The 25,881-nt window shown below is 54.8% G+C and overlaps 11 protein-coding genes across 11 annotated transcripts; 7 read left to right on the top strand and 4 right to left on the bottom strand.

Annotated features, from left to right (window-relative positions):
- Positions 1–731: 731 nt before the first annotated feature.
- On the bottom strand, positions 732–1,196 carry LMJF_28_0800 (calmodulin-like protein; the record flags this gene model as incomplete). The annotated part of the gene is made up of 1 exon (XM_001684307.1): positions 732–1,196. One exon carries the CDS (start codon positions 1,194–1,196, stop codon positions 732–734), a length of 465 nt encoding a protein of 154 aa, XP_001684359.1.
- Positions 1,197–1,868: 672 nt separating this feature from the next.
- On the bottom strand, positions 1,869–3,758 carry LMJF_28_0790 (putative dual-specificity protein phosphatase; the record flags this gene model as incomplete). The annotated part of the gene is made up of 1 exon (XM_001684306.1): positions 1,869–3,758. One exon carries the CDS (start codon positions 3,756–3,758, stop codon positions 1,869–1,871), a length of 1,890 nt encoding a protein of 629 aa, XP_001684358.1.
- A 442-nt stretch (positions 3,759–4,200) lies between these two features.
- Positions 4,201–5,568, bottom strand: LMJF_28_0780 (RNA polymerase I; the record flags this gene model as incomplete). The annotated part of the gene is made up of 1 exon (XM_001684305.1): positions 4,201–5,568. The coding sequence occupies one exon, from the start codon at positions 5,566–5,568 to the stop codon at positions 4,201–4,203; it is 1,368 nt and encodes a 455-aa protein (XP_001684357.1).
- Positions 5,569–6,136: 568 nt separating this feature from the next.
- On the bottom strand, positions 6,137–6,709 carry LMJF_28_0785 (conserved hypothetical protein; the record flags this gene model as incomplete). Its single annotated transcript, XM_003722022.1, has 1 exon — positions 6,137–6,709. The coding sequence occupies one exon, from the start codon at positions 6,707–6,709 to the stop codon at positions 6,137–6,139; it is 573 nt and encodes a 190-aa protein (XP_003722070.1).
- A 1,090-nt stretch (positions 6,710–7,799) lies between these two features.
- LMJF_28_0770 (conserved hypothetical protein) lies at positions 7,800–9,224 on the top strand (the record flags this gene model as incomplete). Its single annotated transcript, XM_001684304.1, has 1 exon — positions 7,800–9,224. The coding sequence occupies one exon, from the start codon at positions 7,800–7,802 to the stop codon at positions 9,222–9,224; it is 1,425 nt and encodes a 474-aa protein (XP_001684356.1).
- Positions 9,225–9,949: 725 nt separating this feature from the next.
- LMJF_28_0760 (putative DNA repair protein) lies at positions 9,950–12,160 on the top strand (the record flags this gene model as incomplete). The annotated part of the gene is made up of 1 exon (XM_001684303.1): positions 9,950–12,160. The coding sequence occupies one exon, from the start codon at positions 9,950–9,952 to the stop codon at positions 12,158–12,160; it is 2,211 nt and encodes a 736-aa protein (XP_001684355.1).
- Positions 12,161–14,222: 2,062 nt separating this feature from the next.
- On the top strand, positions 14,223–14,438 carry LMJF_28_0750 (conserved hypothetical protein; the record flags this gene model as incomplete). Its single annotated transcript, XM_001684302.1, has 1 exon — positions 14,223–14,438. The coding sequence occupies one exon, from the start codon at positions 14,223–14,225 to the stop codon at positions 14,436–14,438; it is 216 nt and encodes a 71-aa protein (XP_001684354.1).
- A 1,995-nt stretch (positions 14,439–16,433) lies between these two features.
- LMJF_28_0740 (conserved hypothetical protein) lies at positions 16,434–17,618 on the top strand (the record flags this gene model as incomplete). Its single annotated transcript, XM_001684301.1, has 1 exon — positions 16,434–17,618. The coding sequence occupies one exon, from the start codon at positions 16,434–16,436 to the stop codon at positions 17,616–17,618; it is 1,185 nt and encodes a 394-aa protein (XP_001684353.1).
- A 1,361-nt stretch (positions 17,619–18,979) lies between these two features.
- Positions 18,980–19,540, top strand: LMJF_28_0730 (conserved hypothetical protein; the record flags this gene model as incomplete). The annotated part of the gene is made up of 1 exon (XM_001684300.1): positions 18,980–19,540. One exon carries the CDS (start codon positions 18,980–18,982, stop codon positions 19,538–19,540), a length of 561 nt encoding a protein of 186 aa, XP_001684352.1.
- A 1,140-nt stretch (positions 19,541–20,680) lies between these two features.
- Positions 20,681–22,363, top strand: LMJF_28_0720 (conserved hypothetical protein; the record flags this gene model as incomplete). Its single annotated transcript, XM_001684299.1, has 1 exon — positions 20,681–22,363. The coding sequence occupies one exon, from the start codon at positions 20,681–20,683 to the stop codon at positions 22,361–22,363; it is 1,683 nt and encodes a 560-aa protein (XP_001684351.1).
- A 1,301-nt stretch (positions 22,364–23,664) lies between these two features.
- LMJF_28_0710 (conserved hypothetical protein) lies at positions 23,665–25,422 on the top strand (the record flags this gene model as incomplete). The annotated part of the gene is made up of 1 exon (XM_001684298.1): positions 23,665–25,422. One exon carries the CDS (start codon positions 23,665–23,667, stop codon positions 25,420–25,422), a length of 1,758 nt encoding a protein of 585 aa, XP_001684350.1.
- Positions 25,423–25,881: the final 459 nt, after the last annotated feature.

The raw sequence follows: 25,881 nt of genomic DNA, 5'->3' as shown, positions 1-25,881 counted from the left end.
AACAAACGATGGGCAAGTGCCAAAGGTGGCGGAACAACGAAGCAAAGATGGAGGGAGCGGAGAAGAGGCGCGCGAGTGCGAGGAAAGTGTTTGCGTGAATGAGAAGATCGTGCGTGAAAGCATAGCACCGTGACGCCCAAAGGCACGTAATTCGAGACCAAGCATACGAAAGGAACGCTCTTGACACCAGAAGAACGCACCTCTTCCCGCTTGAACGATTCAAGTTCGTGCTGCTGAGAAAAACGTCCCCTAAGCACAGTCTCACGCTCACGCGCGCGCCTCCTTGGTTAGCCTGTATAGGGGGAGAGGGGGTAAGGAAGGCTGATGAAATAGACGACGCCTCCGCGCTTCTGGCGCGCGCGACTCGTGTCCCTTAACGCAGCACCAGCCCCTGCTACGCGGCTAAGCAATGAGAGGTGACGTCGAGTAAAGGCGCTCCTTCTCTTCGGGCGCACCTAGTAATGTTGATGTTTCCCTCGCCTCCTATTTCTCCTTTGGGGGAGAGGGCTTGCTACGCTTTCTGGAGATCAGCATCCTTTGATACATCGCAAGTACGAAGCAAAATCGAAACGAAAAAGCGCACCCCCTCCCCCCCCCTCGACTCCTCCGCCTTGCTCGGATATGTGTGTGTGGGGGGGGGAGGGGGAGAGGGGGTGGCAGCAGCACGGCCTAAAGAAAACACAGCGGTACTCTAGCTTCTTTTTTGTTGTGTGTGAGCATCGAAAACAAAGCTAGCGGAACATCTCCGGAGTCATTTTGTAGATGCTATCGGCCACGACCAGGTTGCCCTCGATGTCCATCTCGGAGCGCATCTCTTCCACGAATTCGTTCATCTCCTCGGAGCTGAGAACGTCGCCCAGGGTGGTAAGAAAGTAACGGAGCTCGTGCGGGCTGATGAGGCCACGTTTGTCCGGGTCAAAGCCCTGAAATGCTTCACGCACTTCTTGTGGAGATATCGAGACGGCAAACGCCTTCTTCAAAGCTGCGCAGAAGTCGTCAAAGCTGAAGCTGCCACGGTGACTCGGGTCTGCGATGGCTAAAAGATCCCCGATGCTGGCCTCTAGCGGGGCAGCACCGCAGGCACGAATCAACGTGGCAAAGTCTTCGTTTCGAGCGCGCCCGATCTTGTCGCGGTCAAACATGTCGAAGTGCTTGCGAAAAAACGCCGAGCACGCATCATTAAACCCCGCCGGCATTCTTGGCTAGCGTTTCTCACAGGCCACAGCGCCTAAAGTACTGCTGTGCTCTGACAATGGTGGGTGCTGTTTTCTTCGTCTCTTCGTTTTCTCTTATTGCACAGCCTCGCGCTCGAAAAGAGAGCGAAAAAGCAGCACGAGAGTATTCGTGTGAGTGGACACCCACACCGCAGCGTTAGTCAATTCTTCGACATGTTTGCATAAGTATAAGGTAAACAGTGGAGGAGGAGAAAGGTTGAGGTGTGAAGCCGGGGAACAGACAAGCCAGCCCATGGTTAGCAGTTCTGCAGGCTGCAAGGAGAGGTGGGGGGGGGGGCAAACACAGAGGCCCCACCATACGCACGAACTGTTCTTGTTCGTCTTTTCGTGGTCTGCCGTGGGATTCGTTGGCGCCTTTGCTCGCCTCTATTCCTACTTTCGCGGCGCAGCTCTACTAGATTCGTTCCATGAGTCGAGAGGAGTGCTGAACGGTCTCTACCTGTGAGCAGGCGTACGCGCTACCATGTGTAATTGTCTTCTTTCCCAGAGTGCTAGTTAGGGTGCAGGGATTGGTGTGGACAGTCAAACAGGGACCCTCTTTCTTCACATGAACGAGGCAACAATGACACAAGGGCTGACAATGCGACACGCACTGGAGAAGCGCCCGTAAAGTCACCATGAGAAAAGGCCCAACTACGGCGCTGCTTGGAAGAGCGACACCACACCAGCAGGATTCAACACCCCAGTCTCCAAAAGACTCGAAAGCTCACCTCTGAAGAAATCGCCGGCCTTGCATGGTTTGCAATGCACTGCCGTGTACGCGCTTTCTAGTGACAAAGCCGCCGCAGAGATCACATGTAGCGGCAGAAGTTCGTCAGCAAGCGACACACTTTCTCCCAGTCGCTCGCCGTATGTCTGGGACAGGAACTGCTCCGCTGCTTCCAAAAGGAGACGAAAAGCGAGTATGCCGCTCAACGTTTTACACAGCAGGAGAAACGCAACGTGTTCGTCCACTGACTGGGAAACCGCCACGAAGCTCTCGAGTGAGGCAATGAAGCCGCCGCCAGTCTTCAGATCCGACTCCACTGCCCTAAATGTCACCACCTCAACATCGTTTTGCAAGAAACCAAGCTTTGTGTAGCTTTCTGTTGCGGCAGACCCTTCCGCAGCGCGCGAAGATTGGAAGAAGAACTGAAGAAACATGCGCACCGTCTCGTTTTTCAGTCGCCGAAGCTCGGTGGCGCTCAGCGCGTCCCCTGTAGTCGCGAATTCATTGACCAGCGCGTTCCAGTCGCTAAACTGCACAAACCCCTCGGCGTAAGGCGCCACAAGAAACAAAAAGGGGAATGAAAGCGCGCACGCTGACGGCAACCCCGTATCGCCCGCACTGGGGTTCAAGGCTGCGGGGTGGCCAGAGTCGCGAGCGCAGAGGTGCTTAACGTAGATGGCTTCAAACAGCGAGCAAAAGCCGCGAACGGTGTCGAACGTGTCTTTTTCGAAACCAGAGCGAGCCACGTCTTTCACTACACGATAATAGAACGCATCGTTGCACACGAGTGAGTTGCGAAAGTCCGTGGCGTATTGCAGCACCGCTGGAGCAGCGCAATCGATGCTGCACACAACCTCAGCAACATAGCCGAAGTAGTTGGGAATGTCTGTGTAGACCTCACTATCGGCATCCGCCGCGACAACTGAGCGAAGCTCCCGGTATACAGCATGCAGTTCTGCTTCGCTCGGCGCAGCATTTTTGATGAGCGACCCGAAGTAGCGACGCTCGTTTTCACACTTCTTCACCCGCAAGATGGTTGGCAGCATCGTGCTTGCTAGCTCGACAAGGTTCGATTTGGTCTTTATTTCGACAGCAAGCACCTTGGCCGTCCATTCGTCAACGATACGATGGCTTCGGAGAGCCACCCACATGGAGAGTTGTCGCTGGAACCCGGGGTTCGGCTGGACTACCGGGCGCGTGCAGCGGATTAGACTGATAGCGTCGTCTTGAGACAAGCCGTATTTCTTTATGAAGTAGGCAACGACAATGGAAGCCGACCGGCTCACGCCAGCCATGCAGTGCACTGCCACAGCCGGGACAGTTGTGTAGTCCTCATCGCTAACCGTCTCGTAGCCTTTTCTAGACCGCAAAACAATTTCCATAAGCACTGCACACTCCACGAAGTGCTGGTCGATGCGATACGTGGGTGCATCCTCTGCAGGAATGGTCACAACAAACACTTTTCTCTGCGCCTTTGGGGTGTTCACTGCAAAACGGCAGTAGCTGCTCAACTCGCAGACAAAACTCTCCTGCGAATCAAGCCGGCGAAACGCATATGCTGCGCTCTCGTCCTTTTCAAAGACGCGGTACTTTGTAACGTCATCTTCTCCGCACACGTTGATGACAAGAGCTATACCCATCGCGGCGCACTTTCTCTTATCGGCCACCTCGGAGGCACAAGTAAGGTAGAGACCAGGGATCACCTCACTGATGCACTTCCAAGGCGGGAAGTCATCATCGGGAACTGTGCTGTGTGAGCCAGGTAGAGGCAGTGTCTCGCTCTCCCACTGCAAAGAGGCGAGGATAGACTCCATTCCGAAGTGTACAGGGCGGTGAGGCAAACCCAACACCCATGAGACCTCCAAGGATACCGCAGAGAAGACAAGCGATGGAGCGCACACACACAAAAGTGATAAAGCGGGAAAAGGGGAGGGACAAAGAAACGAGAAACAAATAAAACATCCAATCAAAGCGTCTTCAAGAGAGGTGCGATTGCAAGCGTCTGCCTGTTCCGCCAGGAGAGTGGCATGACTGTTCGGCATGGCATGTGTTTTGGTTACACTAGGCAACGGAGCACACTTCTGAGGTGCACCTTTTTTCAGCGGCGGAGTGAAGAAGTTTATCTGCTTTGTTTACTTCACCTAGCCTACCGCGGGCGGAAAGGAGGGAAAGAGCCAGCAGAAACGGAAACTGAGCAGCGCCGTGCTCCTTGAAAAGCTTAAGTTCACGCTGACGTGCGTTTGGTAGAAAATGCAGCTACAAAACACCATCGTTCCTAATCCACCCCAGAACATTTTTCGTGACATCAGATGCAGTGCTCTGATTCTTTTTGTTCTTCACTGCCCTCTCACCAAAGTCCTCCATCGATCGCTTGCGCTGTTGAAATTGGAGTTTGTTCAAGACATGCCGCGCTTCCAACTGATCTGAAGGGATACATTCAGAGTGAATGCCACGGTCACTCAGAGAACGCACTACGCGAGGGGGCTTTAGGGGGTCCTTGGTGAGGGCTGAAACAAGGAATGTGGGATCGTTGAATTCCTCCATCACCATTTTCACTGCCAAATCGTGAGCTTTCTGAACATATACCGTAGACTCCAGGTCCAGATTGCGAGCAACGTTATCCAAACCGTATGGGTCTTTGATAGCAAAGTGAAAAAAGGGCGGCTTCCCGATTGCGTTGTTATCTCTGTCCCACCCCATACTCACTTTCGTCAAGGCCATATTTGTCGTACACACAACGCTTTGCTGGTAGTCAAAAGTGCATCCGAAGTATTCGAGGAATGTAGCGAGCAAGTAGCCGACCTCCGCCATGGCATCTGGGCGCACATCTTCAAGAGGACGATACTGGGGATTGTGACTCAACGCCTTAGGCCCTTCATTCAGCTTCGCAGCTGTGACTTTTGGTATCGCCTTTACGAGTGAGAGGAAGTGCACCACCATCACCGTCAGCGCGTAGCTGGCTAAAAGTCCGTCGATAGAATTAATAATGCCACTAGCACGACCCCACTTTTTGAGGACGAGAAGCAAATGGCGCGAGAATGGGTACTGGGCCAATGCCTCACCAAGCACATGTGAGCTCCGCAGCCCCGTCGAGGACAGACAGAAGTCGAACGGGAATCTGTACACCTCAGGACCGTAACGCACATCGACAGGAAGTCGAAGTGGAATTTCGACCTCGTTGTGCGCCTTCAGGTTGGCAAGCCCGTAGATAAGAGAAGAGGTAGTCGCAAACTGCACCGTCGCAAACTGATACGAACTATTCCATTCCACAGATGTCGCGTGGTAATTTGTTTCGACGCGATTTCTGAAACTCTCTGCCTCAGCGGCGTTCACTTGTCTGCTAAACTGAAAAATTCCATCGCAAGACAAGCTGTGAAACGGCGAGCCTGGAAGGCTGCGACTTACTCGGTCAGTCTTTATAACTGGCACGCGAGCTTTTGGATATGCGCGGGAGCGCAGCCCAAGGCGGCGCAACTCACTCGAAGACCGTCTAAGAATTTCGCCCGCTTCCGCAAAACCAGGTTCAACGTCGAGAATTCCAACAAAATCGACGTCGCCTCCGACTTCGAACAGGCCGGTTGTGACAAGGCCGCCAAAAATGTAGATGGACATATCATATCCCATAGATTGCACGATGAACTCCAGCTGCTCTCGAGCCGCACAACACTCATCAAAGGCAGCTTTTCCAGTATCACATGACCGCGCGAGATTGACGACTGCCTGACCCAGTCCATGCCACCTCGGATCGCTAGCTGACGGTAACTTGGACTTCCATGGTATATGCAGAGCTCTTGTAGACACAAGGCAGCACGGTACCGAAATCCTACGCATTCTTCACTTGCAGCCTCTAGGGAAAGTAAGATAGGAAAGGAATAGACATGCGGAGCGAGGAGTAGGAAAAGTAATGGGAGGAAAAAGAGAAATCACATACACCAATGAGTAGCACAAATGCATGCCTATCAGATTCCTGCAGAGTAAACCGCCTTTTTTTTCGCTCGGCCGTGGGGAAAAACGCGGCATACTCCCATCAAAACACATATATTTCAGAGCATGAGCTCCCTCAAACAGAACTGTCACACCCCTGCGCCATGCAAAATACGGCGAAGGCACGCTGCAGCCTACCTCAAGAAAAAACGCTTTCTGCCCTCTTCGCCTTTCTTCGCTACAGTTGGCAGAGGTAAAGGATCCATCTTCAGCAGTCCAGGGTAGCCCGAAGGTTTTCAAGCGCGGCAAGGCGCTTTCTATATGACTCTGTCGAGCTCAAGCGCTCGTCGGCAGCGCTGCGAAATACGTTATCAGCCTCGTTGGTAGAGAATCGACATGGAAGAGCAGTTTGCATATCTTCCTCTATGGTAAAGAGGGAGTCAAAGAAAGACCGACGTCTTTCGAACAACACGTCCTTGCCTACTCCATCGTCTGGAAGCACAACTCCTCCCAGATTTTCCTTTAAAAAATCAAGTACCGAATTTGCAGCCGTGAAAGCGCTGAGTGTCGAAAAACGCTTCACTTTCGAGACCGCTGATTCATCGAAAGTGACGCTTTGCTCGGTGCCACCATCTAATGTACGCGCGTTATGAAATGCAACACCCACAGGCGATTTGTCGATCTGAGCCTTTGCCAAAGTCGGAATAGCGGGAAGCACATCAATGTCAGCGTGCGTTGTACATGGGTCAAAGTATGCTCGCCTACTAAAAACATCTAATGAGGTGACAAACATGTCAGTTTTGTCCTGCGATGTGGAACAACTGTTCTGCATGTAGCTCATGACTTCAGTTCTACTTGCAAGGCTCCCTCGTCTATATATATATATATACATTTATATATACGTTTGCATATATGTATTTTGGTATACGCAAAGGGGCTTGTGGAGAGCTTCTGTGAATGTTTCTCGGGGATAAAACACCAGTGTCCACGTGGGTACACCAAGCACAGGCTTCTAGTTGATCAAAAATGGCAGAAAGAGGAGCGAGGAGCAGAAGAAGTGACAGGTGGCGCATTCTTGTTGAGGAAGCAGCTTTGATGTATGAAAGTCATCCTTCGCCTTGAAGAGACGCGTCAAGAAGGTGCCACTGCGGCTGCGAGGCCATATCAGGAGGCTCGGGCGAAATGGTGAGCTTGTCTGGAGGACCTTTTTGTACTCTGCACTTCTGTGACGCAGGCTCCATGGCCCCTTTCGCACTGTGCAGATTGCTTCACTCTTTACTACCTCACCCGTCCAGGTTTCTTTGATCCAGAGCAAAAGGTGTAAAGTTGCAGAGTGCACACATGGGGCGAATCAATCGGCGCTGGAAACTGATTCAATGTGGACAGGACCTTCCGATGAAGCTCTGAGCACTCTGTTCGCGCCCCACTAACCTCTGTGGGGGTCATGCCGGACTTCACTCCCCCCCCAGTCATTGACTTGTCCTCGTAGTATGCGGAGTGATGCCAGTCACGGTCAAACTTAACGTTGGATGAGACAGGATACGCGTCAACCATCAAAGCTGCAACTTTCACCTGTATGTCATGAAGAAGACGTATGCTTTTGGTGCGCCCCCACCCAGCAGCTAACGTGGTGAGCAGAGTTCCTCAGTCAAGTAAAGAAACCTTCTCTGAATCAGCGCAAGAATGCGCATTGGTGTTGCGCTCAGCAGCCCCCGCCTTCGTTTTCTCCACGCACCAAAAAGAAGCGCCGCCACTTCCTGCATTCTCCTCACGCACGCACAGCTACGCCTGCTCTTACAGGCCTCATTTCTTGCTGTTGACTTTCTCAACTCTCCTTTCTTCCTTCTCTTTTCTAACCTTGCCATCGGTGCCCTGTTAGGTTTTGTTTGTGTTCTCTCGCAACGCATCCTCTTCAGGCAGCCAGACAAAGGATGGCGTTATCACCGGAGAGCGCCGACTTGAACATCGAGAAGCCCGTAATTTTGGCCTACCATAGGCAGGCTGATTTTGCAGCGTTTTTGGTGAACGAGTATTTTATCAAGCCTAGCAAGCAGCTAGAAGAGGCGAGGCAGGATGACACAAACGGACTGCTGCCACTTGTATCGCTTGACTGCCTGCTGCAGAGCGGCGATATTGACAAGATAGTTGGGCACATTTGCGAGGTGACGCACTTGATAGACGAACGGCATGTTCAACAACGGAAACCGTTTCGCATTCTGGAAAAACCTTTACTCATTCCGGCTATGCTGGCAGCCTTGCTGCATCGTATTCTTTTCGAAAAGGTCGGTGTTTTTATCTCATCAACAACATTTGATTTGTGGGCAAGCACGGCTCTCGGCTTTCCAGCGAGAACTAGTCGCCTTTGGCTAGATGCGTGCGCGAAAGTCGAAGAGGCCTTGGAAAACAGCAGCGTCAAGCAGCTTCTTTGCAAGCGTAGCGCCTCCGATACAGGCATTCACGCCATAAAAAAGCAAGCTGACTCGAAAGGAGCACTCTTTTCCCTGTGGTGCAGCGCTTGCTCAATGCTGTGTGCATCGCTTGCAACTCCTCTGCTTTCGATAGAAGCGTGCCAAGAACACTTCAGTCAGGCTGTTGAACGCTCGATAAGCTTTCGAAAGGATATCGAATCGAAAGGAAGCAGTACATTGTATGGGAAGAGTGCGCCGGGTTTTAACCTTCACGCGGCCGGAGAACCAGAGCTATGTAGCTGTCTTGTCTTTCATTCGTTTTTCCGTCAGCTGGAAATGCTCTTCCATAGGGCGATCGACTCGAAAGTGAAAATGAATGTCTCGGCGCACATTTCGTTTGCTGTGTTTGTGGGATGTCTAAATGTCTTTACCTACTATCGGTACTCTGCAAGCAAGGCGGAATCCATGTACAGGCTTCTCGACACCGTAGCTCAAGTCGCAGATGGGAAAAGCCTGACCCATCAATTTGACCTGAAGAGTGTTGAAGTGCGACACCTGTCGAGGTACGTGCAACGGGCTTCTGTGCTTAGCAGTGATGATGTGTTCAGCGAGATCTCGCATCGCCGTGCACGAAAAGAGTCATGGGCCTCCCCTGCATCTGTACTGCCGCGTTTCGCTGAGATGAACTATAGTACAATATGCATGACTCGCATTTACCCGTTTTCAATGGTGGCAGCGACGGGCCCTGAGTTGGACGATATGGGTGGGTGTAGCGATTCCACTGATGTGGGGGTGCATCCCGAGTGTGAAGACGACGAGAACTTTGTAGAGATGACAACCATTTTTCTCGATGAAAGCGGAGATGAGAGATGCACACAATACATTCTTTCTGCAGAAGAAGCAGCTGTCAAGAGGCAAGTCCAAGAAAAGCTTTATGGAGAAAAGTAAGGTCATGAAAGCTACCGTGATTTTTCCGCTGTGCGTTTAAGTTACGCCAAGAACCTCGTTTATGCTTGTTTATCTTTTCATTTTTTTCTGGACCCACTGCTGCTGTGTACGCATGACACGTTGACCAAATAGAACATAAAAATGCGAAGCATACGCCGCCGAAAACGGGGCATCTCCTGAAAATGTTTCCACGTGACAAGCGGAGCCACATAACGCGTCACATTGAATCTGCTTCAGCGGTGATGTATAATGTTGGCAAAGCGGCTTCAGCAAGCAACCTCACCACCAGAGCAAACACTCACCCTGACTTTTGCCTTTATTTTGCATGTCCCACCTTTTTTTTGCTTGGTCGTGGGTCTTCTTTGGTCTACTCAAGCACGAAGGGTAGCGGTCATCAAGTGCAGTATTTTCCCTCTACGCGAATAGGAACAAAAAGCTTGGTTTCACCGAGCAGGTGCTTATTCACAGGATCAGCCGCCCAAACACCCTTCTTTTTTGAGTAGAGCCTGCATCTTTACAGAACACTTGTGTCTTAGAAAGAACCCGAGAATCTGCTTTTCGGCACGCCAATGATACTCTGCAAACTTTTCCGATTCAACTTCTCACGCTGCAAATTAGCTGTGCTTAGCCAAGGCTCCTTGTCTTCCTCCGATGCAGCCCCAGTTCGCGGGTTCTACTCCTCATTCTCCTACGAGGATGAGCTGCGGAGCATAGACGTCCCTGATATGAGCACGCAGCTACTGCCTTTTCAGAAAGAAGGTGTTGGATGGATGATGCAGCGCGAAATGAGCCACATCGGTGGCATCATGGCGGATCATCTCGGTATGGGAAAAACAGTGCAGATGATTGGCTTGTGTCTGGTGTCTGACAAAGTGAACAAGGGATTGTACTCGAAGCAAATACGGCAACGGAGAATGCTAGCCGAAGGGAGTCGCTTGATGACGGTGCTTCGGCAGCTGCAGAGAATCAGCGTCGTCGCTAACTGCTCGCGAATCAACCGACCGGCGGACGACCTGTCATTACTCATCACCACCACCGCAGATCTGCTGAAAACGAAACAGGGGAACTACAAGGGAGTTCGTGAAGAGATTAACAAGTGGCTGACGTTTGCGGGCAAGTTTCATCCTTCTTATCAGAAGCGCGCATTAGATTTCCTCGATGATGTCGAAAGGAAGGAGTTTCATCTCATCAACTCAAAGGAATTGCGCACCCTTGTTGTTGTTCCGGCTGCTCTCATGCTCCAATGGAAGTCTGAGATCGAATCTAAAGTGAAGACTTCTCGCAAAATAACCGTGTACCTCTATCACGGTGAGAGCAAGCTGATCAGCAGCACGGAGCTTGAAACGTTTGACTTTGTCATCACCACCTACGATACACTCACGAACTCTGCGGCTTCAGCTTTTATTCCCGGTGACGATCCGCGCACGTTTGCTTTCAGTCGAAAAGAGGCTGGTCCGCTTTTTCACATTCAGTGGAAACGAATCATTCTCGACGAGGCCCACATGATTCGCCACGCACGGACGCAACGCTGGCGCGCCGTTCAGGAGCTGCAAGGGCTTCACCGATGGGCTGTGACGGCGACCCCGCTGCACAACTCCATCGATGACCTGCAGAACCTTCTCCACTTTATCGGTCTTCCGCGTTTGCCTGTGTTCCCAGGAGGCAATGCGGAGGAGCTTCTCGCCGATCCGTTGCTGCAGCGGAGTATCGCAAAGTCTCTACAACCGGCATTTCTGCGACGTGGCCCAGTGATGATGCGAAATGGCGTGAAGGAGGTCCTCGTAAAGCTTCCGCCAAAGACGGAGGTCGTCATTAAGCAGCCGTTCAGCGTGAGGGAGTCACACATTTACAACAGCATCTTGGCACGCTCAAGAAGCGCCTTGGCGACATCAGAAAACAAAGAGGGCGTGTTTCATATCTTTGCCATGATGACGCGGCTTCGGCAGGCTTGCTGCCACAGCTGGATCAGCCAGGGCCGTGCCGTTCAGATCTCTGTTTGCGGCATTTGCAAGAGTGAAGCAAGTTCACCAGTGGCCACGAAGTGTGGCCACGCGTTCTGCCACGAGTGCTTGCTGCTGCGGTTCCGTGACGCGGTCGATGGCGACGACATAGCCACGCGAATCGAGTGCCCGGCGTGCGCGCATACTATTACCTTCAGTTCTGTGTTCAAAAAGACCACACCAAACTCAAGCCAGCGAATCGCTCAATACAAGAAGAATGAGTTCGAGCTGAGCACGAAGCTCCGGATGGTGCTGCGCTCTATTTACGATATGCAGAAGAATCATCCCGCTGATAAAATGATCATTTTTTCCCAGTTCACCTCCTTCATGGATGTCATCAGCGTCGCGTTGGATCGTTACAACATTGCGTTTCTGCGCATCGACGGGACAATGTCGCTGTCCAACCGAAACGCTGTCATTCGTCAGTTTCAGACTAGCGAACACATTAAGATCGTGCTGGCAAGCAAGACAGCAACCGGTGTTGGCCTGAATCTCACCGCGGCGAATCACGTGGTGGTCGTCGATCCTTGGTGGAACCCTGCCATCGAAGAGCAGGCTGTGCATCGTTGCTATCGCATCGGGCAGAAGAAGCCGGTGTACGTAACGCGATTCATTATTGCGGACACTATTGAGCAATACTGCTACGAAATTTGCCAGCGGAAGAAAGAGTTTGGCGACGCAGTCCTGCGCGCCGCCACGGCGGGCGACTCAGGTGCCAAAGTAGCTGCCTCGCGTCTTCGAGAACTCATGTCACGTCTGAAGTATGTCGGGGACGGCGAGCAAGAGGACTCTGCCACGAAGGCGTCTGACGACGCGCGCGACGGTGACAAAGGCGCGCAGCAAGAGCCTTCAGCCACCGAGAATGAAGGCAGCCACAACCGTGAATTCAGTAGTCTCCACAGTCACGACGATGAAAGTGAGACCACCGTTGTCTAGGTTTGTCGATTCTTTGCAGATGAGAGGAAACACTGCATGAGAGAGGTGACACTGCTCTGTTTCATGTTTGTGTTGCACATGCGCTGTACATTTCGCACACGCAGGAATAAACGAAAACACAAAAGAAAACAACGAGAGAGTTGTGGCCAATGAAACGTATGAAACAAGGCAAGTGTTCGCTAACAGATGCTTCAGTGCGGGGGTGCACAGCTGTCGGCGAGCGCAGCTGCATGACCTCTCCCTCTTGCAAAGTCGTTGAGGTAGTCGCCGCAGTTGTGCACTGTTCAAGCCCTGCTCCTTTCGAGACACCAAGTTGTTTCAGGGAGACATTTGTGGCCACAACACCCATAGCCTTTTCGTGTTGTCTGTTGCAGCACCGCGCTTCTCCTTATCCACGTACAGCTCCGGTGGTGAGGCTGCATAAAGTCCATACGCGAAGAAATAAGGGAATGCGAAGACAGCGAGAGGATATGCACTTCTCACATCATTCCCTCATTGTACTCGCTTCTGCTCCCATCGACTCTTTCTTGAACTGTCTTTCTCCTTAACTGCGACACCTTCCTGTCCTGCATTCCAACCGTCAAAAATGCACGGCCTCGCTTTCCATGTTTCTTGCGCGCAACTATTCTGCGCTCTCATCCTCCTGCTACTGCCCGGCCTACTTCAAGTACGCAGCTTGTGCTGGCCGTTGCACAGTCAGCTCTCTGTTTTTACACCTTTTACGGTGTTGACGACCCTGCCTTTATCGTCTGTTTCTAGTACAACTGAGATTCCCAGCTGCCCTCTATCTCTACCTTACCCCAATCTACGTCCTCCTCCTTGTAGTATTTGCTGCATACTCTCTTCCTCTGTCTGGTTATACGAAGACGCGTACTTTCACCTTTTACCTCTTCAACTATAGATCGATTTTGGTTTGCGCCTCTCGGAGTGTATGCGTCTGTGTTTCCCAACACTCTCCTCATTCAGTTTTATCATTTCTCTCTATTTAGGAGTTTAGCACATTAGGCACCTTTTTTGTTTGTGTTTTCCCGCTCTTGTGTTGCCGTTCGCCTCCTCGCGTGTTTCTTGCTCTCTCTCTCTCTCTCGCTGTCACCTCTGTTCCCCTGTTTAACTCTCTCACAGCATCCCCATTTGAGCTCCCTGCACTCCCTGAATTCCCCTCCTGTTCCCGATACTCGTTTGTCTGAGCACTACCGCCCACACAAGTGTTCTCTCAGCAGCGTTACTGTTCGACTCCGCTGTTCATAGTTTCTCCTTGTGGAACGCCAGTATCGCGTGACTTTTTCCCTTTTTCCCTTTTCTTCGCTCTTTTTTTTTTTTTTTGGCCGCTACCAAGACTAGCTTTCTGCATCTCTTTTTCCCTTTTTGTTGTTTGAGTTGCCCCCCCCCCCCCCTCTCTCTTCCCCTACCCTGAGGAACTTTCAGTCGTTGCTCACATTTCGCTGTGCTTCTCGTCCGCAGCTTCTCGCACTTGGTGCGACTGCTTTGCCCGCTTGTTTTGTTGTCTTTCTCTGATTGCCGTGGTGTGCCTTTTTTTTCTTGCTCCTCCGCTCTTCGTCACCCCCTTTTTCCCTCTTTTCTGTTTCTGTCTTATATCATCGAATCCACCATGTCTCGAACTTCGTCAATGTATGTTTCACCCAATCTGGGCCCCACCGCTCCGTGGGGTCAGCAAACATCTACTGGCGTGTTTCGCCCGCCGCCAGCGATCTCGCTTAACTTTAGCTCAACCAACGTGCCGCGGCACGAGGGTAAGACGGCACCCCCAGGCTACTCTGCAGGCGGCGTCGTCGACACGACAGGCGAGCACGGGCCAGCAGCTGGCCTCGTGCCTGCTCCCCCTTATCCTCTAGGAGCTGGTGTGCCGCACGACCGACACAGCGATTTTGACAGCCACATCGACTCGTCGCCTCCGCTGCGGTCCACCAGTCCGCCGTTCTACACGCAAAATTACTACGGTAAAGTACCGGCCTCGCTCGTGCCCGCCAATGCACACGGAGTCGCAGGAGCCGCAAACGGGGACAGTGGTGTCAGCGCCATCACGTACCCGGCGAGCCGAATCATGAAAATGATCTCCTACTCGGTGCACCGTGAGGAGGACGCGTTTCTGGCGAAGAAAGAGAGCAATCGAGTGCTTGAGAAGGAGCTGCGGCATGAGCAGGAGCTTCGGCGTGACACCCAGCGCCAGCTGGAGGCTCTCGATGAAATGTTGCAGATGCTTCACGAAATCCGAGAAGCGCAGTCTAGGCTAGGCGCGAGCTTGGGGCTGACACTGTGAAGGAGATCCGTTTTCCGTGACCTGCTAAAACCTTACCATGCGCGCTGGATGGTGCGATAGCGTCAACCACGCGTTCCTGTATTGTTTTCGAACCGCTGGCCTCGGCGCACGAGGCTTTGCCGACAGCGCTCCGGCTCATGCGCCACACTACCTACAGAGGGAAACAGTGAGAGATAAGAAGAAAGAGGCAGAATCAGAGGAGGGGACGACTTGCTCAACAACAGAAGAGGCGGAGTGCAACAGTAAGGAGTGACGCTCGCTTGTAATTGAGGAGAGGGTGTAGAGGTGTTCCTCGTTGGCACAACCAACTCTCGCCGTGATCTCCTTCCTGCCTCCTATGAGCCCTACTTCCACTCTCTCCCCTCATGTCTTTGGACACTCTCTTTGTGTGCAGATGAGAAGTCGACGAGGGAAGCACAAGGAGAATGTTGTAAGCTCAAAGAAGCAGCCAGGGGGCGGGGTGGTGTGCGCGGGCGCACGGTGGTACTGGGCCCATAGGGTTTTTTTTTGCTGAGGAAGTGGCGTCACTATCCATCTGAGGCGCCAGTGAAGCCGCCGTCACCGCTTGTGTCGTCAGTGCTGCATTGGGTTTGTGCGCTTTGCTTCTTTTGTCCATCTCTACTCCCGTTGTCCCGGACGGCGCGGGGGGAGGGGGAGGGGACACCTCAGCGCGTGGCATCTCAGGGTCCAGTGCCTGCTCGGTGCGTGTGCGTGTGGGTGTGGGGTGCCAGACGTCCCCTCTTCCCCCTCTTATCCCTGCCAATGCCGAACCCCGCTTCTGGTCGTCGCAGGGTCAGGTGCCTATGGCGCAGCGAAGTCAGGGCTATGCATGGCTGCTGATGTTAGTGGCCAGGTCCTGGATGGCGTTGCGTCGGAGCGACCTGCGACTTGCGACCGTGGACACGTCTGTGCCATCCATGTGATAGGCAAGGTGTCAGCGTGACTCGAACGCATCCGGCCCCCGGCCCGCGCTGCCTACTGGTGGGGAGCCTGGGCCGTCTCGGGGGGTGCACCAGGTGGTGATCGGCACAATGGGAGCGTCTGTGAGGCGACCTACCCCGCGGGTGTGGGTAGGGTTTGAGGCAGGGGCTGTGCTCCGATGGCTGAGTCGGCGCATCGCGGTCAAAACGTGGCTCTAATGCTGCTTTGCACCAGGCGTATAGGCCTGTGGCAGGCCGTGTGTAGTGGCGTTAGGGTCATGCTGTATGGCAGAACGGACCCGTTGGAACCAAAAACAAAATGTTTTCTGGCAATGTGCTTGGCGTATGCATGCGTTTGCACGTGCATTAGTATGTGCAGGTACGGATAGTTTCTGCCCCACTTTATGGAAGAAGACACTGCGCACTTCTTTAGAGTACCGAGGCGATGTAACGGATACGCTTTTGATATATATGATCGTAACCTGAGCAGAGAAGAGCCCTAAGGTTGAAGAGAACATCTGTCTTGCCGAGACCGAATGGCCTCGCCCCGTGCCCTGAGTCCGTCGGGGTGTGCGTATGGCGGAAGTTCATACACATGGGGTTCCTTCGAACAGAGAACCCACCTCGTTCTTTCAAACTCCCATGTATTGCCATTTGCACGATGCTCTCTTCCCCTTCCCTGATCCCTCCCCGTAATCCTCCACACTGATCCCCGCTCATTGCGCACCTTGTCTGTCCACCTTCCACACTTCCTCCTTTTGCACACAACGCATGGTCACGTGTGAGCACATACACACGCACGCTCACACACGTACATGCGCACGCATGAATGAATACGGCAAAGCAAACAAACAAACAAACACACACACACACACAAAAAAAAGCAGAAGTATCCCTGTTGGCGCATATCCACGCCTGTCGACGAATCCAAAACACCATTCACCACCTTTGGTTCACCATGCAGCATTCCCGACTCGGCCGAAATACCAATGGGGCCCTTGCCTACTCGCACCGCAGCACCGACAGCGTCCCGGCCGACGAGGATGCTCTCAAGGAGTTTTTGAGGTCGCGTGGTATGGAGGGCTTTGCAGCCAGTGCGTACTGGGGTGCCACGGGCGAGGTACCACCTCGTGAACCAGACGACGTCGTATCCAAGCAGCCATATCCCTTTCAAGCAGAGATCAACCGCAAGCTGGTGCTGCTCCCAAAGGACCAGACAAGCTACCCTCGCACGCTAGACTACACGAACGTCGGACTTCACTTGATCCTAGACGACGGTAACAGCAACACAGGAGGTTTCAACGCATCGCAGCTGCAGAAGCTGGGAGAGGGTGGCGCCGACGGCGATGGCCTTGGCGGCACACAAGGACAGGGCAACACTGGCTCGCGAAAGCCACGGTTCCTCACACTGCAAACCACCAATCAAGCCATCCCTCGCGCCTTCGATGATGGTGTGCTGGACGTGCTCCGCGCAGGACAGGCCAAGGAGGACGCTCTCAAGAGAGAGCTGGACAATCTGGAGGCAACACCGTACGCAAGCGGCGTTGCACCGGACGCTTTCTGTCTCACCTCGGACGACTACTGCGACTTTGGCAAGATGGACCAGTCAGCGTACCGGCAGAAGGATTGGAAGGAGGACGGGGATGGCGTGTACGTCTACAAGAGCCGATACAATAACGTCGAGCGCGAGGGCCCTCGGCGCCGCGAGCGCACATTTCAGACGCTGCAGCGTGGCCGCACCGTAGACCGTACGCAGCTGCGTAGGACACTAGAAGATAGCCACAAGCAAGCCCTGCCGCAAGGTTACGAGCCCTACTCAGCCAAGGACTGGATGAGCACGACCCACCGCGAGCATGCAGCCTACGACGTTGCAGAGGCGCGCCACATGAACGACCGCGACGCCACCGTGCCGCTGCGCAACACGCACTACGCCCTCTCTCAAGCACAAGAGATGACGGTCACGCAGCGCGACGCTCGCTTTCAGACGCGCCACGATGGGAAGTGGGCAACTACCTACTCAGCCGGGTACCAGGATCGCTCGGCTGAGGCGGATGTGTGTCGCAAGTACGGTGCCAAGGCCGTTTTCGACATCGAAGACGGCGTCTACACCATTAATCACGAGTACCACCACCCACGAGGGGAGGTGCGCACCGGTGAGACCTACACGCCAGCAGAAATGGTGCCTGGGCAGTACACCACCATGTACACCGAGCCACTGCCGGCTCCGAACAGCGTCATTGGCAGCACTCGCCACTGCTGAGGGCACTCATGGCTCAGGACGAGCAGAGCGGCGATGAAAACGGCGCTACGGGAGGCAACGCCCTCAGCGCCGACACCTTTTTGATTTCCTGCGTGCGGTGCAGCTCCGAGGATGACTCCAGGCACTGAGTATGTGCGTCTGTGTCTCATAGACCCGCACGCACGCACCACGCAAGCGTTTCTTGTATGCTCTCTTTTTCTTCCTGTTTTGCTTCTCGCATCTGTTTCCCTTCTTCCCCTTCTTTGCCCGTTTGCCTGCTCAGATGCATGTCGCTCAGATTCGACTGCTTGCGTGCGCATGTGAGTCTGTTCTGTCTGACTCTACCTCACTGCGCATGTGTATGTATGTTATGATGTTGCAGATACACGTTTCGCTTGTGTTCGCCTTTTTTTTCGCTACTTGTGGTTGCTGTTGTCATGTCTCTGTGCCTTCACGACGTTGCCATGGAGAAGGAGGGGAAGGAGAGCGGGCCAGTGAGGCGGTAGAAGGAAGCGAGCGAGAGGGGCAGCGCTCCTGTTGCCAGGCGAGCCGATTTCTCTGTCGCCCGCTGCCCTTTGATTCTTCTTTTTCCCCGTCTCCCCATCTTGTCAGAGAGCGTCAGCCTTGACATGCACGCCTATGTATAACTAGCGTTTTCCCGCTCTCGATGGCTTTGGCGGAGGAGCTCGTGTTGGGAAACAACCCCGAGCGGAGCCAACGCCATAAGCAGCGTATCAGTCGTAGCACCAACAACAATCGGGCTGTGTGATGGGAGAGAGACGCATCAGATACACAAGAGGGTCTTTGTTGTCGCGCTGACAGTAAGCGCACCGAGTGCCTATTCCAAAGATTACGTCTCTCTCCGTGAAAGCCACAGGCGCACACGCAGTCACACCATCGCTGTCACTGCTCGTTTTCCTGCCTCTACCGCGATCGCGCCGTGCTTTTCATACGTGTGTGGCGAGGCCGTCTCTCTCTCTCTCTCTCTCTCTCTTTGCTGGTTCTATGCCGCGTATCATACAAACTCGCCTCACTTTCCATCCGTCCCATTCTTATTCCTGAATTCCTTATTGTTTTTGCTTGTAATCGGGCACTGCCCTTCCTGCGTGGTGGGGGTTGCGTGGCTGGTCGGCTATCCATTGCATCCCTGGCATGATGGCCCTCACGCACGTGCGTGTGTGCGTGTGTGGGTCTGTATGCCTACAACTGCACACACACACACACATATGTATATATAATGCATCTATCACACACGATCTGTATCTACGGCGACTGCCTTAAAATTGGTGTTGCTGTGGCTCTCCTCTGTTTTGTTTTTGTGCGTTGCGCTTTGCGACTCGGGGGCGGTGCTTCTGCGCAAGAGAGGAAGGGAGAGATTACACATGATGTTGCAGCATACATCACTGCTTTGCCGCAAGGCGCTTCAATCCTATCCGGTGCCGCCGCGCGCGCGCAACTATGAGCGTCGTTGGAGTAGCTCTCGCACGAATCCATACAACCGCATGTTTTGGCGCACCGTACTGAACGAGGATTTTGCGCGTCCATCATTTTGGGTCTCTGATTTCCGCCACAAGTACTTAGCCAAACACGGAATGGACTACCAAGGCCGTGTGCCCGCCTCGCCGGCACCAGGCATGTATCAGGGCTTTAGCGATGTGCACAAGATTCTCGCCAACCATCCAAAGCCGCAGCGCGAATCTCGACACCTGCCAGTGATGCCCATGACGCCGCGCGTCGTGTTCGAACACGCACAAGAGAAGCGTATCGACTACGCGAAGAAGATGCATCGCGACCGGCGATTGGTTGAGCAGCTGCGCACACACGAATTCTGGGGCTGGTACATGAAACTGCAGCGAGTGCGTGGACGCTGGTGTAAGGAGCATGGGGTGTCGAGCCGTGGCGTGTACGGGCCAGCTGTAGACGCAGCGGAGCTCTGGGGATAGAGGGGGTGGTTGGTGCAGTGATACTGGGTGGACTGTGGTTTACCTTTTTTTTTGAATTCCACATGCCTGGGGTGGATGCCAAGGGGTTTGGATATGTGCCTATGGTGTGCACGTGAAGAGGTTACCACGCCTGGAGATTGTTGTTGCAAGTGAGCAGCTGGGTGCGCGCACGTTGGTGCAGGAGTGCGTGCTCACTCCGTCGTCTGCAGCAACGCAGTGTTGCACTGCTTGCCGTTGCCTTTTTTTTGTATTTTACACCCTCTTTGCCGTAACCGTCCCCCTCCCTGTTCTCACAGTGTAAGCGAACGAGGCGCATCCGTGCACACACGCCCCACGCCCACCACGAAGCGGAAAGGGCGAAGTAAATCTTCGAATCAACACAAGGAGAAGGCGCGCGTCGTACCCTTTCGTAGGCCTCTGCTGACGGGACTGTGCGACATTTTCGTTCATTTTTTTCCTCTTCTTTTTGTAGCTCCCCTTGTGTGCGTGGGCGGGCTGCTTCACCTTTTTATATCCTTGCTCAGTGCTCGTGCTCTGCAACGAGGCAAGAGGGGGCACGTGGTGGTGGCGCCACGGCTGTTGTGTCGCCTATGGACGCTGCTTCACTTCTGTCGCGGTGTGAGGCTTCGCCTATGTGTTTGTGTCTCTATTGCTTCCTTCCACAGCACTCGTTGCCGTGGGGGAGGGACGGAGGGATACAGGAACGGTGCAGGATGTCGCAGCGCCCCGTCGCCAGAAGTGACGCAGCTCCATCACGTGTGCAAGTCTCTTTCGTTTGCATCTGCTGCACCCTATTCTCTCTCCCTCCTCCGTATACCCTCCCCTTTCCCCGAAAACATACGACCACACTCACACACCCCGATGGGGCTTGACTTGGTTGCCTCGTCCCTCTGTCAACTCTTTCCTCGCTACCCACTGCAGCGCACATATAAACGCGCACCCCTACACACACGCAAGCCTGTATAAGAGCAGCCACGCGAACTTTGAGAGAGAGAGAGAGAGAGGGAGATTATAAGCAGTAGATCACCGTGCTCTGCTGCTTCAGGCTCTGTCTCGCCGTCGCTGTGCTGCTTATCAGCACCCTCTGCTTTCCGCCGTTGTCTCGTCTTTTGTTGTAGCGCATTCCGTCATCGTTTACCGATGTCACGGGGAGCAAAGGGGGGTAAGAAGCGGTCGCGCAAGGAGGCCAGCGACAATATCGTCGAGGATCTCGACCTCGACATTGGGGACGCGGGTGCGTACGTCAACGATGACGATGTCGTGCACAACCGCTGCAGCCGCAAGGCCACCCGAGAGGATGGCGTAGAGGAGGAGGATATGTTCGCCGTTCTGCCCTCGGACGCGCACCGCCTCGACGGATACGGCGACGACGAGAACGGCGGATACCAGGAAGAGGAAGAGTTAGCGGTGGTGACGGAGAAGGGGTTGCGCAAGAAGACAACCGAGGAAGACTTCGACGTGGCCGGCGTGTCGGTGGCTCACATGTCTTCGCGGCGTGACGCTGCGGCCAAGAAGAGTTCTTTGGACGCGCTCGATGCCGCGCCGGTAATCGAGGCCGTCGAGCGCGACTTTGCCGCTCTCACCACGGCAGAGCGGCTGGCAGTGCTCAAGAAGGAGTCACCGGAGCTGCTGAAGCTGCTGCTGGACCTAAAGACGTACATGGCCGAGGTCAAGACACTCGCGCAGCCGCTTCACGAGCTGCTCTACGAGCGGAAGGTATCCCCCTCGGACAAGAATCTTGTCTCTTTCTTAGAAACCAAGGTTCAGCTCATGCTGAGCTACTGCATGCACGTAACATTCTACCTCCTGCTCAAGTTGGAAGGCCGAAAGGTAGCTGGCCACCCCGTGATCGACCACTTGGTGGAGATTCGTGTGTACCTGGAGAAGATGTGGCCACTGGAGGAGAAGCTGCAGTACTCGCTGAACCGCCTCATCAGCGGCAAATCCACAGCAGCTGCACACCTGAACGAGCTTCGTCCGCTGCAGTCCGGCGAGGGTGGTGCCTTCGAGTCCTCTCGCGCCATGCAGAACACTGAGGCCCGCGAGCGCCGCCAGCAGTTGCGCCACATAAAGGAGGCAGAGGAGCTGGAGCGGGAAGAGCAGGCTGCCATGACGCGTGTGCGCACCAAGAAGGCGTCCGCGCTCAACAACAGCAACACCGCCAGCTCCACGATAGCGCCCATCAGCTACCAGGAGGACGAGGACCAGTTCTTCTCTCGCATTGCCGGCGGCGCCGACGAGGACGGCGGGGGTGACAGCGAAGTTGAGGGCGAGGAGGGTCTCTCTCTCATGGAGGTTCTGCGCCGCCGGCAGAAGAAGGCTGGGGACGTGCTGGGCCGCCAGCGCACATCGAAGCAGCCATCAAAACCCGCCGCAGCGGACTCCGATGACGGGGATGACGAGGACGATTTGAATGGGATGGGCGACGTGGACGGCGACGAGGACGAAATGGACCTCGGCGGCGCGGACGACGGAGACGACTGCAGCGATGGGGATTACGAGGCGGTGTGGGAGGAGGAGCGTGCCCGTCGGGCCGCCGAGTCCTCTCGAAAGGCTGCCGCTGCCGCTGCCGCCTCGGCGCGCCGCCCTGCTCAGGAGGAGGTGGATCGTCGCAAGGTCGGCAAGAAGATCGAGTCGCACCGTGGACTCACGAGGGCCCGCCCGAAGGACCGCAAGAACCCACGTGTCGCCCAACGCCGCAAGTACGAGCGCGGTATGCAGGTGCAGAAGTCCCAGTCACGCAGTTTCCAGCCGAAGCCGGAGGGTGAGTACGTCGGCGTGCGGGGCATGCGGCCAGGCGTGGTACGCAGCACCAAGTTATGATGCACTTCCTCCTATGCCGTGAAACGTGGACGATGGTTCGGCTTTGCGGATGTGGTTGTCCGCGCCACTGCGTGTGTGCATGCGCGCGAGTGGGCCGGCTGATGACCCCATTGGCGACTCTCCGTTTCTCTGTGCTCTTTTCCTTCACCTCACCGTGTTACTGCGCGATTAACATTCGGCTTAAGTTCTAAGGCATGCGATGGCCGCTATCCGTCCCTGACTTCTTCAGCACGCCTGTGGGTGTACGTGAGCTGACTCTTTTTGTTCCTTGTCGAGGATGACGCGTGTTGGTGCGTGCGTTGGCGCGTACTGGCACCCCTCTGAAAGGAAAGCAAGCGTGAGGCGGAGGGAGGGAGGGGATGGGGAGAGAATGTTCTCCGTGCTGCGCTGTCTCTTGCGCCCTGTGCCTCGCGTCGATCAGCCGTGCGGTTCTCTCCTTTTGCTCTTCGAAGGTTAACGGGACGCTTGTGTGGACGTGTGCAATGATGTGCGTTTCCGTGCGTGCGTGCGGGTTAATCGCGGACTAAATATGGCGACTATAACGATACGAAAACAAGAAATGACAATAGCATTCTAACGACCGATGAGCGCTCAGGTGGTGGAGGACTGGTGAGCGAGCCACCGCAGGACGGCTCCGTATTTGACGTGGGGTGGGAGAAGGGGGAAGGGGGATGCGCAAGGGTTAGAATCACATGCACGTGCACAAGTCGATGGGTAGCTACGTTGCTTAGCTTCATGCTCCCACTTTTAAACAGAGACGAGGTGCGCGACTGCTGTTGTTTGATTCGCATCTCTGCGCCAGTGACACAGCCCCGTCTCTCCTGCTCTCTTTGTCCTCACCACTACTGGTGCTGCTACTGTGACTAAAACGTCGACCTCCCCGACTCCACTTCTTTCCCAGTTCACAATGCGGGCGGCAAGTGCGGAGGCGAAGGAGAGACCTCTGCGCACGCGAATGGTGTGGTATGGGATGCACCGCCGCCTGTCTCTCCCTCCCTCTCGACATGCCCATACTTGTCCCTCCTCCACCCGTCCCTTTCCGTTTGTCCGCTGCTGTGAACCGTTGATGTGCCTTCACTCGTCGTCACCCGGCGAAATACTATACGTGCATGGCATCTCACACGTTTGCTTGCGCTTCTCTCTTGCACACGTGCCGATGTGTGTGGCTGGGGGGCGTGCGGTGCTCGTTGCCAGGATGTAAGAAAAAGATTAGCGAAGGAGTGCCGACATGCATTGAACAGAGTACACGTGCCATAGAAACACACACACACACACACACAGACTAACGTGAGAGACGGAGGATGTCAACAATGGCGAGTGAGCTGGAACAGGCCCAGGCAATCCTTGCAAGCGAGCGGAGGAGCCTCGGTCTCATTCACCGGCCTCTTCGCACCACCCTGCTCTTTCTCTCATACAGCATCCAAGGCACGGTGCACTACACAGAGGTGGCTCTAAGCAGGCCGCTCTTTAATACCGTGCTTTTGCCGCTGATGGTGATATTGTGCCTCGTGTCTTACTATATTGTGCCCTCCCCTGCGGCGGCGGTGTTCTCTGCGTTTGATCTGAATCGGGACGGCCAGGTCACTGCTGCTGAGGTGAGCTCGTATTACACCACGGTGCTGAAGCAGCGCGGAGGTGGCGGCGCTGAAGCCATTGCTGAAAAGATCCTAGGCAGCCGCACGGCCGTAAGCGTGGATCAGTTCAGTGAATGGTGGCAGCTCACCGCCACTGACGGGCAGCGGTACTTCGCTGCCGTGGCAAATGGCTGGTGGCGTGAGGTGGAGTACTGGCTGGCCGATGCGCTCTACTGGGTGATGCTTGGCGTGCTGTCGTCGATCGGCCTCGGCACCGGTATGCACTCTGGCCTTCTTTTTCTCTTTCCTCACATTTACCGCACGTGCGCGGCGGTGCAACGCTGCGGCAATGCGAACTTCTGGACGTATCCGACCAACTTCTTCTACGGCCCGCGTGAGCGCCTCTTCGTGTGCCTCGCGCCGGAGAGTCAGCCAGAGCTCGCTGCGAGCAAGATGTCGCTAGTGGAGTACTTGGTCAAGGTGGTGCCAGCATGCATGCTGTGGGGTGCTGGCACTGCCCTGGGCGAGGTGCCGCCTTACGCGCTGAGCTACGCTGCTGCGTTGCAGGGCCGCCACGAGGATGATCTGCAGGAGTCTGCCGCTGCCTACGACATGATCTCTCTCGCGACGAACTGGACGCTTCAAAAAGTACGCCGGTACGGCTTCTGGGCCATCTTGCTGCTGGCTGCATGGCCTAATATGGCGTATGACCTATGCGGCATGGCGTGCGGACAATTCCTGATGCCCTTCTCTACCTTCTTCTCTGCCACCTTGATCGGCAAGGCAGTGATCAAGGTCAACTTGCAGGCGATCTTTTTTATTGTGCTCTTTTCGGGCGACATCATCGAGCGCATCATGCAACGCTTGGGCAGGAGTGCTGCAACTTTGCTGCCCTCCTTTTTTCAAGTGGAGGCGGCGGTGGAGAAGGTTCTCTCGGCAGTTGTGCGGGCACGCGAGAGCATCGCGAAGCGCGCTAAAGGCGGCGATGTGTCTGCGGCGGCGCTGGAGTTGGAAGGGTCGGAGTCGCTCCTAGTGCAGGCGATGAACTGGTTCGTGGTGGGCAGCGTGGTGTGGTTTGGCAAGTCGATCATCGAGTCCTTTGCACGCTCAGAGCAGGAGCTCCGTGACGAAGACACGATCTTCGAGTTGGAGATGGCGTTGCGGCGTCGGCACCAGAGCCCGGCGCCGGTGACAGCGTCGGAGTTGAAGGAAATGCTTGCAGTAGCTCAGGCCGATGCACGGTGCAGCGAGGGTGACATCGCGTTCGCCGCAATGCGCTACCCGCGACTTCTCCTGGCAGCGGCACTTGGGCTAATTGCATGGGGACTGTACAATCATCAAAGCAGGGCATCTTCGCTCGGGCTCACTCTTTTGCTGCATCGCTACCTTGACAATCAGCTTTCAAAGAACGCGGGCGCCCGCACGGGCATGCGCCGAGTGCTGCGCATGGCCCTCGTCGCGGCTGTGGTGTACTTGTATGTCTGAGAGTGATGGTAATGGGAGCTGTAAGAGGGGCAAAAAGAACTTGCGAGCTCAACGCGCACGAGTATCAGTGTTTAATGCGCTGCGCTGAGCTCCACATTGCCCAACGCATGCGGTGATTGAGTTGCTTTTGAGGCGGAGAGACGCCTAGTGAAAGTGATCATGACTGCGGTGGAGGGGTGGGTAGGGCGAGGAGCAGCGGTAGGGCTGAATGCGCGAATACGACGGCTCTTCCTTCTGCTTTGTTCTTGTTGTCTATCCTGCCGCCCGTTTCTCCGCGTCAGATCTCCCGCCGACGGCCCCGATTGCCTCTCTCCACCCTTTCCCTTGTTCGGCGCGCGATGCACTTCACCCGTTTCTGTCTTTGCTCACAGTGATGGCACTAATAGCGCGCAGCGGTGGCAGTGACTGCAGGGATGGAGTCGACGTGGGGTGGCGTGGGGAAGGGGTGCACAGTGCTGC

The sequence above is a fragment of the Leishmania major genome, chromosome 28, assembly GCF_000002725.2.
Source record: "Leishmania major strain Friedlin complete genome, chromosome 28".
In the NCBI taxonomy this organism is placed as follows: Eukaryota; Euglenozoa; class Kinetoplastea; order Trypanosomatida; family Trypanosomatidae; genus Leishmania; species Leishmania major.
Note: the sequence above shows the minus strand (reverse complement) of the source record. Positions and strands in the feature narration are given on the sequence as shown.